We start from the raw sequence: 14,039 nt of genomic DNA, 5'->3' as shown, positions 1-14,039 counted from the left end.
CAAGTGAAAATATTAGACGCCATCACTCCGATAATGAAAATTCCGGGTCGTGACACAAAGGGTCTTGAGTTTCATTTACAAGGTAATTTGGCAAAATTAAGTTCAAAAAGTATCATTGACTAGGTTTATGTAGAAACTCGCTAAAAGGTGATGACTACATGACCTAGTGATATTCCGCATTAACTAACTCTATGTAACTACTAACCAGAATTAAGCCTCATTATTATAAATGATCGATGCTAATTTTATCCTACAATCTAAACTAAAAACATTCAACTAGTATTGTTAATTTTGTTAAGTATTTCATTTGCACAAAATTTGGATGTTTCTTCCTTCTCTTTTTTAAATAAATCATAATCATTATTGCCTAGAATTAAGCTTCATTATTTTAAATAAATCGTTACCACCATGAACTGAAATGATATACGTACCATCAGTCTTGAAGAATATATTTCACATATCAGAACTAGTTATTCGGATGTGCTATATCAGTTTTGGGGCTCGATTAATTCGGATTTATTCCGTATCAAAGGCGGGTACTTATTTAGAATTCAAATTCAAGATATCTAGTTAAGGTTTGAGAAGTACTTATGACTCATGAACTAAAACCTTTAAATGGTAAAACTAATGATTCATTGCACTGGAATATCATTTGGCTGAATACATATAAGACACTTAAAGTTGCTATGATTTTTTTTTAGACACATAACTAATCCTTGTTCAGATTGAACACTTGTAGTAGCCCCAAAGTGTACTGATTAGGCATATTCCGCACTGGGTTGAAAATACCTCATGCTCGTGTTATGCAGAATAATAAGCCAATTAAATTATTTGGGGTGAAGCATGAACCTAAGAAGAAGTTTGAAACGTAGTCTAAAACAGTTGTTAAAATGGCTTGTTCCAAATGTAACCAACGCTTTAATTAGCTAATTTTTCCACATAAGGAGCTCATGCAGACACGTGCTTTCACATTTTAGCGTAAAAGATGAACCTAAGAAGAAGTTTGAAAAAACTCTCCAAAAGGAGTTGTGAAAATGACTTGTCCCAAGTGTAATCAACGTTTTAATTGGCTAATTATTTCACGTAAGGAGCTCATGCAGACATGTATTTTTACATTTTGGTGTGAAAGATGAACCTGAGAAGAAATTTGAAGATGCTCTCCAAAAGAATTGTGAAAATAACTTATTCCAAGTGTAATCAACACTTTAATCGGCTAATTATTTCATATAAAAAGCGCTTGCAAACATGCGCTTGGGATATTTTTAATCAGTGCAAAATGTGTGTAATTAGTATACTTTGAACGTGTTTAATCGAAACAAAACTTAATTAAAGAGTCTAAATGAAAAATCACAACTTTAAATGCCTGTGTTATGCATTCAGCCAATACCATTTTGCACATGCCAACTAGTGACAGACATAAATATTACTCCATCTGTTTCAGTTTATATGAACCTATTTTCTTTTTGGTCAGTTCCAAAAAGAATGACCCCTTTCTAAATTTAGAAACAATTTAGCTTAAACTTACAATTCGACCCTTAATGAGAAGATTTTATAACCACACAAATACTCTAGACCCCTTTTTGACTTAGGACCACAAATTCCAAAAGTCTTTATTTTTTCATAAACTTCGTGTCCAGTCAAACAGGTTCACATAAATTGAAAGGGAGGAAGTATTTAATTGAAGAGACGATTCAACGTTAGACCCACCACCTTGCACGCAATTAAAGGAATTTTGAACACCTGTCCTACAAGAACAGTTCGCATCCAACGTGGCACTATTATTATCCCGTTAATGATACGCACTAATTTTTTCACATTATTTTATTTCATTGCTACAATTAACTCACTTTGTTTTTTCATAAAAAGCGAAGGTCCTGCTAGCTTCCATGATTGCCTTAATAACATGCTTTACAAATATTATGCTCTCTAGTCCACATTATCTAATGTCTTTTTTTTTTAAATTCTAAAATAAGTACTGTATTTTACTTAATAAAAAAAATATTAATTTTATTGTTTCAAGTTTACCCTTATTTACCCTGATTTTCAAAAAGTCTTTCTCAATTATAATTTCCTATAAGTACATTATTTAAAATGAATTCAAATACTCCCTCTGTTCCAGTTTATGTGAACTTATTTTCTTTTTGGTCCGTTCCAAAAAGAAGACTCCTTTCTAGATATGGAAACAATTTAGCTTAAACTTCCAATTCTATCCTCAATGAGAAGTTTTTATAACCACATAAATACTCTGGATCCCTTTTGACTTGTTTAGGACCACAAATTCTAAAAGTCTTTATTTTTTCTTAAAATTCATGTCCAATCAAACAGATTCACATAAATTGGAACGGACGAAATAGTATGTTTCGAGGCGTCGGAAACTGAGACGATAAATCTTCATTTACAAGCTGGAAAAATGATACACTTTCACATATCAAAAAAAAAAAAGAACAAAACACAAATACGAATAAAGTCCTCGAATTGTTCCCCCAACTTTGTATGTGTGACAAAAACTATCATCAACTTTTGAAAAAAAATAACTATAATCAATTGAGTACAAAGAATATCATCCCGATCTAACGATAATCTAATCTACTCTTAAGTTGGCTACTGGCACGCTGTCCGTTGATGCATCTCACATCGTACGGATGACGTTATGCCACGTCAGTTAAGTTAAAAGACACATCACATGGCACGCACGCGAGGGACTGTTATATCTGGGGTAGGTATTAACCCCCTAGATTTCCAGAAACTTCTAATGAATTCGTGGCTTACAACAGTAGAGCTCCCAGTATCGAACACGTGTCTTTCTGGGACCAGTAAGATCCGACGTGGCACTATGAATTAACCTGTTAATGATACGCCCCCGATTTTTTACATTATTTTATTTCCACCACCTCGATTAATTCAATATCTTAAAACTTCATCTTCTAGTAGCTTCCAGTTGCTTCTGGAACCAAAATTTTACAGAGAATGTTGTACTTCGATTTTCCGAAGCAATGAACGGAAATGGTGAAAGAGAAAAGGAAGAGGAGAAAATGGAGGAAGAGAATGATGAGGAGAAGAGGTATAAGTTGTTAATGTGGGGATATCTTCCCGGAGTATTGACTCATAAGTCGCCGTTAACTTCTCCGGTGGCTGTTCAGTCGCCAGAGACCGGCATTGATGTTCAATCGTGGAAGGATGTTTGTGGTGGAGGTTGTGGTTTCGCCATGGCCATTTCAGGTTATATACGTATTTTTGTTTTCTACGAATTTGTGTTCCTACAAGAACTTTTCTCTATGTTTACGGATTTATGAATTAGAAAAAGTAGATCTCTTACTTCTAGCTTTGTGTGGCAAGCTTTCATTGATATGCATATAGTGAGATCTGCGACTATGAATGTTGGTAGCAAGTTTGACTTAGATCTTAGCAAGTTAGACGTGAATTTTTCCTCGTATTAACGTAGTCAATCAATAAAAGAAAGTTAATTTGGAATAGCTAAATGTGACGATTAGGTAGACGCCGACCTATGTGAGCTTTCATTTTATTTGTAACAGCGTCACATTGGTTGAGGTTATGAGGCTTCGATAGAGTTAAGTATTGGTTCTGAGTTCTAGAAAAGGCAGCCTATTGGGTTCTAGATAAATTATTTATACATATTAAGTGGATTTTTTAACATAAATATAGGGTTTGATCCTAACATAAATACATGGTTTGGTCCAAGCCTACTCGGTGCTGTAGAACCCCTAAGTAGAAGTAATATATACTTGGCCGATTCCCCGGCATTAGGATAGGTTTTTTTAATATGTTCTTGCCAAATTCAAATATTTTTTCGATAGGACATTAAATACATCTTTGAAGTTAGACATAGGAGCTATGTTGCTCGAACTTTTCTAAAATATTGTCTTAACCGTATTAGATCCTCCAAAAAAGCACTGCTTTTTGAGGATCTGACATGCATTCAACGTTAATTTTTTGGAAAGTCCGAGCAACATCGCCTAAGAGTCCTAAAATCTTAATGAAATGAGCTTGGTATCCATGTGTTAGAGGTAGAAAATGGCCTCTATGGCCTATCTCGTCTTTTGGTCAGCTTCTTAGTCTCTCTTAGTCCTTCTGGTGTATGACACATACCTCTATATCTTTTTCTATTTGTAGTTAGGGGACTTTTGCTTATGGTTGAGGGCATGAGTTTTTGGGCATAAGCGGTTGTCTGATTATATAGTGTTGGTTAAATTTGTGGTTGAGTTAGGTCAAAGGTCCATTTTTTAATATGGTAGCAAAGTTAGACTCATCTCTTATTTTTGGTTTACCTAATGTTGAGCCCTATCTTATTTTGTACATGTTTTAGTCATCCTCCCGTGTGTAGGCGGGTGTCAATCTCATATTGGTTGAGGTATGAGTTGTTGTCCCTTTATTTGATCTTAAATAAATCTCACCTCATGACTTCCCTCAAGACGTGTTCTATGCGTGCTTGGTTGTTGGAGTGAGTTTTGAGTCTTCCTTGTCCTCACATAGATGCCATAGTGTTGGTCATGCAGTTGATTATCTTACAAGTAGAAGACAATTCATTCTATGAATTCAAGAAACCATCATTCTTGTAATACTCCTAACCATATACCATGGCTAATTTAGCTTATACAGTTAGATTGTTCCTACATCCAGATAAATAGTGCAAACTTTAGGTTAATTCTCTACCTTGACCGAGAATTGAAAGCTCTAACTGTCTCCCAACGGGGTCGACATCTATCGAGCGAATCCATAAAAGCATGCAAAGGCACTTGGCAAAGGGGCTTTAGGTTTCCCTGTGCCACCATGCAAAGGTGCTCTTGCTTGTAATGCTCCTAACCATATACACATCCAAAGGGGCTCTAGGCTGCCCGTGCCATCATGCAAATAACAAAGTTTTAACCACAATTATAGCCCATAGGCTTAGAGCATGTTTGGGCTAGCTGATTATAAATAAGTGATAAGTTTAAGTTCTGAAATTGATTTTATGAATAAACAATGTACATGTATGGACAGAGTTGTTGAAACAGGTAATAAACAGTTGATATGTGTGGTAAAAAGTACGGATAAATTTTTTTCCATCAAAATGACTAAAATACGCTTGAATTTTTTACAAAAAATTATAAAATGTAAAAGAATATTTGTAAGAAATATGAGGAATGACAAATATAGAGTGGAGAGGAAGTTGGGAACTTTGTTTCGGGAAAGATATTTTGAGACAACAACAACAACTACTACGCCTCAATCCCTAATAAAGTTGAAAATGATATTTTGACAACTAAAAAATAATATGAAGGACAAAAATATGATGTTCACCGATTTAGAGGAAACATATGGTAGAGTATCACGAAAGGTCCTTTGGTGGGTGATGAGAAGAAAAGAATTCATATTAAATATATACATGTCATAAAGGATATGTATAAAGGGGTTGTCACTAGTGTGAAGACCATAATACGAGATACAAAAGAGTTTCTCGTACCAGTGGGTCTACACACTAAGGATCACTAAGGATCGACATGGAGCCCCTATTTTTTACCCAAGTTATGGATGAGCTAACCAACACAACACAAGATGAGAACTATAGTGTTTTCTATTTGCTGATGATATTGTGTCATTTGATGAAACTAGTGAGGGTGTCAACCAAAAGCTTGAACTACATAGAAGTACCTTACTAAGTAAGAGTTTTAGAATAAGTAAAAGTAAGACCGATTACACGCATTGCAAGTTTAGTCAGCGTGAGAAGTTAAGGTGGGACTAGAAGGGTTTGCTGTCCCAAAATGCTAACAATTTGGATATCTTGATTCATTGTTTCAAGAGATGGGAATGATGATGAAGATGTTCGTAGGATTAAAATCAAATGGTTGAAATGCAAAAGTGCTATTAGGGTGTCATGTGATGAAAGAACACCTCTTCCAAAGTGAAAGGTAAGTTCTATAGAATAGCTATAAGACCGACATGATATATGGTAGCGAATGTTGGGCCGCTAAAGTTTAACATATTCACAATATGAGTGTTGCAGAGATGCGGATAGTTCGATGAATATCTAATCATAAAAAGATTAGATAAGATTAAGAATGACCACAGTTGCCAGAAGGTGCAAGCAGGATGCATTGAGGATAAAATTAGAAAAGGCCGCTTGAGATGGTTTAGTCATATATTGCGTCGATTTATAAATGCACAGGTTCGTAGTGTTATCAAAGGTGACAAACGTAAAAAAGTTGTAAGGTCTATTGGGGCTTTAAGTGCAAAGCACAAATAAGGCATAAGCTTTAATAGAGAAAGGCGCAAATGGAAAAAAATTATAAATGTGTATGTATAGTCTAAGACTAATATCTATAAGCATGAATACCAAATATATGAACAAAGAAATTGAAAAAAAATTACAATAAAGTGAAATATCAATTGTTGATTTTCGCCTCTTCAGGATTACGCTCATTGGCAAGGAAATATATGCATTAGGGCCTTGATGACAATACTGAAGTCCCCACAGAGCGAGGCGAAGCGCTCAACATGTTTTGAGCCTCGCTTCAGGGTTTAAGCGCACTTCAAGTGTGCCTTTGATAACACTGCCGGTTCGTAGGTTTGGAGTAATGGTGAATGAAGATGTTTAAGGGGAATGGGATAGACGTAAAATCACATGGAAGATAATTGTCTTGAGAGACTTACCGGTCCTTAGAATCATTGCAAATTTTGCTAAAGATATGATACAATTATGGAAGAAAAAGATCAATCTAGGTGATATCTACTACTTGAGAATAAGGTATAGACTAATATTATTATTATTATTATTATTATTATCATTATTATTATCATTATTATTATTATTATCATTATTATTACTATTATTATTATTATTGTTATGTACAATTTATTTTTTTCACTTTTATTTTATTTAGTATTTACTATTTAGTATGATGATTATATGAGTTGAGCTTAGAAGCGAGGATTCATATAAACGACGCCAACTTGGTTGGGACTGAGGCTTAGTTATTGTTGTTGTTGTTGTTTTGTAAGGATAAAATAGTAAAAATTACCTACAAACCAAAAGTGCTTATAAGCTCAAAAGTTTTATGTTGGGTTGACCAAAGATTTTTGTTGTTTTTGACTTTTTAAGTACTTGGCTTATAAGCACTTTATGTGTTTACCAAATACAGATAAATCAAAATGTACTGTTAAGCTAGTTTGACCAGTTTATAAGCTCAGCCAAACACCCTCTTAATCATATCAAGAGAGGTGTCATCATGAGGCGAATATCTGCTCATTCCAAAACTAATATCTACCCGCAAGTGGTCATGGAGCTTCTTAAGACTACAGTAATATGAATTTGAGATAGAACATAACCCCACAATGTCAAAGAAAGGAAGAACAGAAGGTACCAAGGGTGGCCCTTCCCTAAAGCAGGTAAAGCATTTGCTTTAGGCCCCACGTTTGTGGGGGGCCCATTTTTCGTTACACTTAATAGGCTATACAACAACAACAACATACCCAGTATTATCCCACACCGTGGGGTCTGGGAGGGTAGTGTGTACGCAGACCTTACCCCTACCTTTTCTTTTAAGAGGCTGTTTCCGATGGACCTTCGGCTTAGGAAAGCACGAGCACCATATTAATGAAAAAATAGACAAGAAGGAACTGTACCAACAAGCCATATAAAAGCAGAATAAAAACAACAAGATAATAAGGTGATCAACAATGAAAGAAAACAACGGTTAGTCATAAAAACCTATTACAAACAGAAAGCGAGACTGTGTGACTGCGTGCCAATACTACTGTTATGAACATTCTAGACTACCTACTCTACTACCCTAATCCTCCACCTCCATACCTTCATATAGGCTATATATAAGTTAAAAAGAAAATTTATCTGAAGTAAAAATGTTTGATTTTTTTCTTTAACAAATATAGAGAAGAAAGATTTGCAATTGCTATGATTTCTATCAAGGAAATTGCATTTGAAATGAATATTGAACCCGAATTTCGTAAGAAACATGTGCTATATTGGAAGAAACAATGTGATGAGAATGTTGATAATGAAATCTCAAAATCTCTCGAAGAGTCTTTTAGAATTGATTACTTTTTATACATAGTAGACAAGGTTATTTTTTCACTTCAAAATAGATTTGAATAATTCGAAGCATATGAAAATATTTTTGGTTTTCTATGTAGCGGTAAAAAAACTCAGATCACTAGATGATGGAAATTTGAAAAAATATTGACTTAATTTTGAATGTTCCTTAAAGTATAATGATCAATTTGATATTGATCATTTAAATTTATTTTTGAATTAAAAGTGTTAAGAAAAATAGTACAATTAGAAGATGACAGTTTAATTGATATACTCAATCAAATAAAGGATTTGATTCTTTTCTAAATGCCTATATTGCTTGTAGAATAATGTTAATAACTCTTGTTATTGTTGCTTCGACGAAAGAAGTTTTTCAAAATTAAATTTGATAAAATCTTACCTAAGATTAACAATGTCTCAAGAGAGGTTAAATGAATTAGTTATATTGTAATTAAGAAAAACTTATTAGGAGAAATTGATTATAAGAAAATTATTAATAACTTTGCATCTTAAAAAAGCTAAAAAAACTAGACTTCAAATAAAAAATAATTATTTTTTAAATTAAAAGATAAGACCCCTCATGAAGTTTGGCTTTAGCCACGAAATTCGTTGGGCTGCCCCTGGAAGGTGCCACAATGGATCAAGTATGGGGTTTACCGCTGAAACTATGGATGTGGTGCTCAACTCTGGTGTTCGAGGCTGACAGAATCTGTATGACATAAAAGCATGGGGCCAGTATAAAATTCAGTTTGTCAAATATACCACCTCTAAAAGTTGAATCAAGTTTTTTAAAGAAAATTTCGCATTTCCAATGTAATGCTTCATATAAGATAAACATTCAAATCATCATTTGAATTTTGAAGACTGTTCAAAACATAAGTGAGCTTGTAAGCCTTGGTGACTCGTCTTGGCACTCAAGTGTCGTTGATACATAATAATTATAATGTATACATCATGATTATGACATGTATACATCATGACATCTGATCACCCTCCCAATCAGTTATTGTTGTACATGCTGTATTACAATAAGTATGTGATAAGGAATGCTAGCAAAATAATGGAGGTAAAAATTGAAGAGAGATGCATTTTTGTTCAAGAAACATTTTTGATCAATAGAAGAGATACTAGTTATAATACCAAATCAGACAGTCGGAATTGCATCTAACCACGCTAACCAACTAATCCTTGTGCTTTGATTCATCAATGTCTACTATCATAAGATAAGAATTGCAGTTCACATAAGCACAACTCAGCAGAGCATTGTTGCTTGTTAGAAGAGAGAGATGCTTCTTTGTAAGCTGTCTATGAACATACACAAGCTATAAGAGACAGTTCGAATTGCACCTACCAAGGGAAAACAACTAATCCTTGTGCTTTGAGATTAGTGTTCCATCATGAACACTATAAATTATGTTTGAGTTACAGAGCCTTGATTGATTTTCCAGCCTCCATTGGTCACTGTTTTGGTATATTTAACATGGCACAGAGGACATAATCTTGAGAAAAAAAAAGGAAAGATTCCTCACTGGATCTCTCCATCCATTCCAATCTCACTCCTTTTTCCACATCTTCTCAGTGATTTCCTTCTTTAAAATGATGACAGCTCCACGAACGTTGATTTTATGTGGTTTACCTATGTATTATTTATGTGAGAAATAGCACGGGAAAACTATATTATTGATGTACATACTGTAACACAAGGATCCCTATATACTCTACACAATACATACTACACCTATTTCAATGTGGGACTAAGCATACTTATAAACATAATTCTAACAGTATGATGAAATGGCAGCAGGGTCTGGAAAACTTATCACGTGGGGTTCTGCAGATGATCAAGGCCAAAGCTACTTGACTTCAGGAAAACATGGGGTATTGTGGCAAATCTTTCTTGTGTGGACTCGTTTATATAGATCACATAAAATTGATGTTGCTATCTTCTTTCATTACTGCATTTATCAAGGAGACTCCAGAGCCATTTCTGCTTCCAACTGATGATCCAGTCGTGAAAGCTGCAGCTGGTTGGGCACATATTGTATCTGTTACAGGTGATATACTGTTTGCCAGTCTTTCTGAGCTGTCAGTCACCCTTCAGCTAATTCAGAATGTTATTTGCAGGAACCTTCTCAATCTCTTTTTCTTTTCTTTTCTTTTCTTTTTTTTCTACTTCAAACCATAAGAAAGATTGCGGAGACATATGCTTATAAAATATTTATATTTCTGTACAGAAAAGAATGATGTATACACATGGGGCTGGAAAGAATGCGTGCCTTCTTCCAAGCTTGTTGCAAATTTCGCTGCTGGAGGAAGTGTTGAAGGGGATGCTTTTCGGAAAGAAAGTTCAGTATTAACTGAGCAAGGTAATGGAAGTTCGGTTTCCAATTTGAACCAGTTAAGATTTTGGTAAGTTCATCTGCATGTTTATCTCTGGAGAGTTAACTAATACTACAAAGACTAATTTTTGCAGAGAGCCCTCAGTCTCAAGGCTCCAAGTTAACTGGTAGTTCAGTCGCTCACCAAGATAATAAAAAAGCTGAAGAAACTGCAAAGAGGAGAAGAACAGTGACAGCTAAACAAGAACTTGAAAGCCCGCCACCTGCTGACGAATCCCTTTCTGCACCACCTTGTATTGTAGAACTGGATCCTGGGGTGAAGATAACCTCAGTTGCTGCAGGAGGGCGCCACACATTAGCATTGTCAGGTAACTTCACTCCTCCATGCATGTTGTAGCCTGTTACTGTCATTTTGAAGTGAGGTCGGTTGCTTTGTGGTTACGCCATATAGTTTTTTAGGTCTTATGAAGTACGAAGATATGGAAGAACTTTAATATAAAGCAAGACACCTGATGCATCATATTTTTGCCGGATTTAGATGTGGGACAGGTATGGGGTTGGGGCTATGGAGGTGAAGGGCAGCTTGGTTTAGGCTCCAGGATTAAAATAGTGGCTACCCCTCATCTTATACCATGTCTGGATACGTCTTCACATGGAGCAGACCGGAGTCTTGGGAGTCCTCAAGGAAGCATTACCCCAGGGAATCAGACACGTAAAGCTTTGGGGAGCTACATAAAGAGAATTGCTTGTGGTGGCCGGCATAGTGCAGTAATCACAGGTTAGCACTGAGTTCAGTTTTAGTACTTCTGCTGACCACATAGGGTACAATATCTTTTAATAAGGACACTTTTCAAATTTAAGTTTCACATTGTGAGAAGAAAAGAAGAAATGTTTTTGGAAATATGTTTAAGTTTTTCAAGTTTGAATGGCTTTGAGTTACTCCGTTTACAACAAAGTCAGACTCCATCTCAAATCATTGTCTTTACTTGTTGCTCCTTGAAGTTAAAATGATACTTCATCCTCGATTATCTTGCTGCTCACCTGGGTATTTGTTTCAATTGTCAGATGCTGGGGTGCTGCTTACATTTGGCTGGGGATTGTATGGGCAGGTGAGTGTTTATATCATCACACTNTCACCATCCAAAGCACAGCAGAGACAAATTGATACATAGGCAACTGTGTTTAAGTGCTTACCGTCCAAAATGTATTTTGGGACGTTTAGCCTCTAAAGTAAGCATCAACTCTCTCAACTAGAGTTCTATTCATGTTTGTTGCCGGAATAGAAAGTCCACACTTGATATCAGTTTTTTTTTCAAACAAGCAGACAATTGTAATCTTGTTAGAAATTGATCTAAAACACCAGAAAATATACACCTGCAATATCAACTTGGTGTGCCTGGTTCACTGTTCACTGCTTTTCTTTATAAGTCCTCTAGTCTCATTCGTTGTATTCAGTGTGGACTAGGTAATACAAACGACGTGCTGAGGCCAACTTGTGTCTCTTCTCTATTGAACACTAGAATAGAAGCCGTGGCAGGTGGACTATGGCATTCTGTGTGCTTATGTGATCATGGCCGTGTGTATACTTTTGGGGGAAATCAGTTTGGCCAATTGGGTCTAGGTACAGGCGCGGACCATGCAGAGGTGCGTCCAAGATTTATCACTTGTTTTGTGTCTTTCTAATAAACTCTTGTTTATGGACTCAACAGTTTCAATGTCCAATAGTAATATCTAGTTGAGGCTGAATTATGATGTCATCTAAGAGTTTGGCTAGTCGTACCATGAGATGTGCCCAGAAGTAGGATTTGTTGAAATCACAGTCCAGAAACTTTCAACCAGCAGTGGTGGCTTTAAATATACCTAGCACTTGAGGAAGAGATTATTGTCAATTTCTGACAGCCAATTAGTTAGACCATATAATTCCCTATATATTTGCAGTTTTGCTGCTGCATTATTCTAAACCTTATTGTTTGAGGGCTCTAGAAACTCAACAGGAGATTTCTGTTACAGACATCACCTAGGCTTGTGGATGACTCAATACTGGAAAACAAGAATGTCAAAGTAGTGTCTTGTGGAGCTCGTCATAGTGCCATAATGACAGGTAAGTGTCGCGACTATCAAGAAGATGAAGTGCATTTCGGCCTCTAATCCACTGGACAACCTGAGTTCTTTTTTTTTTTTTTTTTCATAGAGGACAACTTTAGTTCTCTTAGTTTGATCTCACACACCTATTCCATTTGTGGTGATCTGTGGTGGAGATATTGTTTGCATAACTATGACTAGCTAGTCTTGTCCAAATATATATCTGAATCTTTGGAATTTTATGAGTAGCAAAGTATACTTTTGATGGTGAGTTTGAATATACTTATGTCTTACCCATGTGGTACACCTTTTTTTCCTGTTGGTCATTATCAAATGTGTGTTAAATCGATCAGCTGCGGCAAGAATTAAACAATAGGAAGCAACTAGCACTTAAATGTGTCTATTATTGTGAAACTATTGCTAGTAAAACAATAATATGTCTACTATTGCTAAACTGTCACTAGTAGGGTAACGCGTTAATTTCTCTAATATCCGTTTGCTATATGTTAGTATCTAAAGAAACCTTTTGCTTTAACCTTTAGAGGATAGCAAAGTGTATAGCTGGGGATGGAACAAGTATGGTCAGGTATGTGAAAGATTATTATTCTTTAAGGAATTTTACATGAGTATTCAATCTAACCTGTTGCTTTTTATTCCAGCTTGGCCTAAGTGATACAATTGACCGTAACAATCCTTGTGAAGTACCCATCGATGATTGTACACCAAAAAATGTAGCGTGTGGGTGGTGGCACACACTATTACTTGCTCAAAGCCATCAGTGATCTGCCCAGTATTTGGAGAGAACGTCTGTTGTTTAAGTAACCCACTGACAGTGAATTTGCACAAGATCAGGGAGTGGCATGTGGTCACCTGGATCTATCATAAGTCTCAGGTCCACTTTAAGGATTCCAGAGACATTTGTAGAAATTTTTTTTAGAGTTGCAGTATTTGTTGAACCAATGTACAGTATGTTGAATGTAACATATATTTCACTGGCCTATTGTCTTCGAGTTTAAATCTGATGTATTTCATAGTCTCAACAGGACTTATTTTATGAAGATCTTTATCCTCTTTTGGTATAGACCTGGTGTGACCTATTCTCAAGTTGCATGTTTAGACAATGACTACCTTGGACAATTTATCTTATACAGGTGTAATTTTTCTAGAGTCAGATGATGTGGATGATTATCTTAGCACGTTAAAGAAAAATGTGGCGATCTGAAGAATCATGTAACGCTTCAACGTGGCTGCAGGAGAAGGCGATGACTGGGTCAAAGAGAAGCATTTAAAGCTGCATAGGGGTGTTGAATTAGAAGAGTCTTTTGAAGCTTTTATTTAAGAGCCAAACACTCAGAGTTTTCAAAAATTGGGTAATGATACTCTGTTTTAATTATTTTTAATGACACATTAAAAATTCTAAAGTTTCTTATTTTCTAAAAACTAATGTACTCCTCTTTCTCCCCCCCTCCCCCCTCCCTCCCGCTCCTTCTACGCCCATCTTCCTCCTCCACCGTCGTTTAATGATGTTATGAATTAGGAAGTAGGTGAAAGGGAAAGTAGGTAAAGGCTGT

At 35.7% G+C, this 14,039-nt stretch overlaps 1 protein-coding gene across 6 annotated transcripts; it reads left to right on the top strand.

The window, feature by feature from the left end:
- Positions 2,892-13,549, top strand: LOC109229468 (ultraviolet-B receptor UVR8-like). 6 transcript variants are annotated; one of them, XM_019394918.1, is made up of 11 exons: positions 2,892-3,219; positions 9,852-9,925; positions 10,020-10,101; positions 10,282-10,413; positions 10,521-10,754; positions 10,925-11,164; positions 11,452-11,495; positions 11,842-12,030; positions 12,397-12,487; positions 13,011-13,054; positions 13,128-13,549. In XM_019394918.1, the coding sequence occupies exons 1-11, from the start codon at positions 2,994-2,996 to the stop codon at positions 13,248-13,250; spliced, it is 1,479 nt and encodes a 492-aa protein (XP_019250463.1). In that variant the 5' UTR covers positions 2,892-2,993; the 3' UTR covers positions 13,251-13,549. The 6 variants fall into 6 exon arrangements, with proteins under 6 accessions (XP_019250463.1, XP_019250461.1, XP_019250462.1 ...); XM_019394916.1 differs by having other exon boundaries at positions 10,017-10,101; XM_019394917.1 differs by having other exon boundaries at positions 9,849-9,925.

This window comes from Nicotiana attenuata, chromosome 7 (genome assembly GCF_001879085.1).
Source record: "Nicotiana attenuata strain UT chromosome 7, NIATTr2, whole genome shotgun sequence".
NCBI lineage: Eukaryota > Viridiplantae > Streptophyta > Magnoliopsida > Solanales > Solanaceae > Nicotiana > Nicotiana attenuata.
Note: the sequence above shows the minus strand (reverse complement) of the source record. Positions and strands in the feature narration are given on the sequence as shown.

Coding starts and splice junctions, on each gene's coding strand:
- LOC109229468 (XM_019394915.1), top strand. CDS start 2,994: ATGAACGGAAATGGTGAAAGAGAAAAGGAAGAGGAGAAAATGGAGGAA. Junction 3,220..9,848: donor TTTCGCCATGGCCATTTCAG/GTTATATACGTA, acceptor ATGAAATGGCAG/CAGGGTCTGGAAAACTTATC. Junction 12,488..13,010: donor TCATAGTGCCATAATGACAG/GTAAGTGTCGCG, acceptor TTTAACCTTTAG/AGGATAGCAAAGTGTATAGC.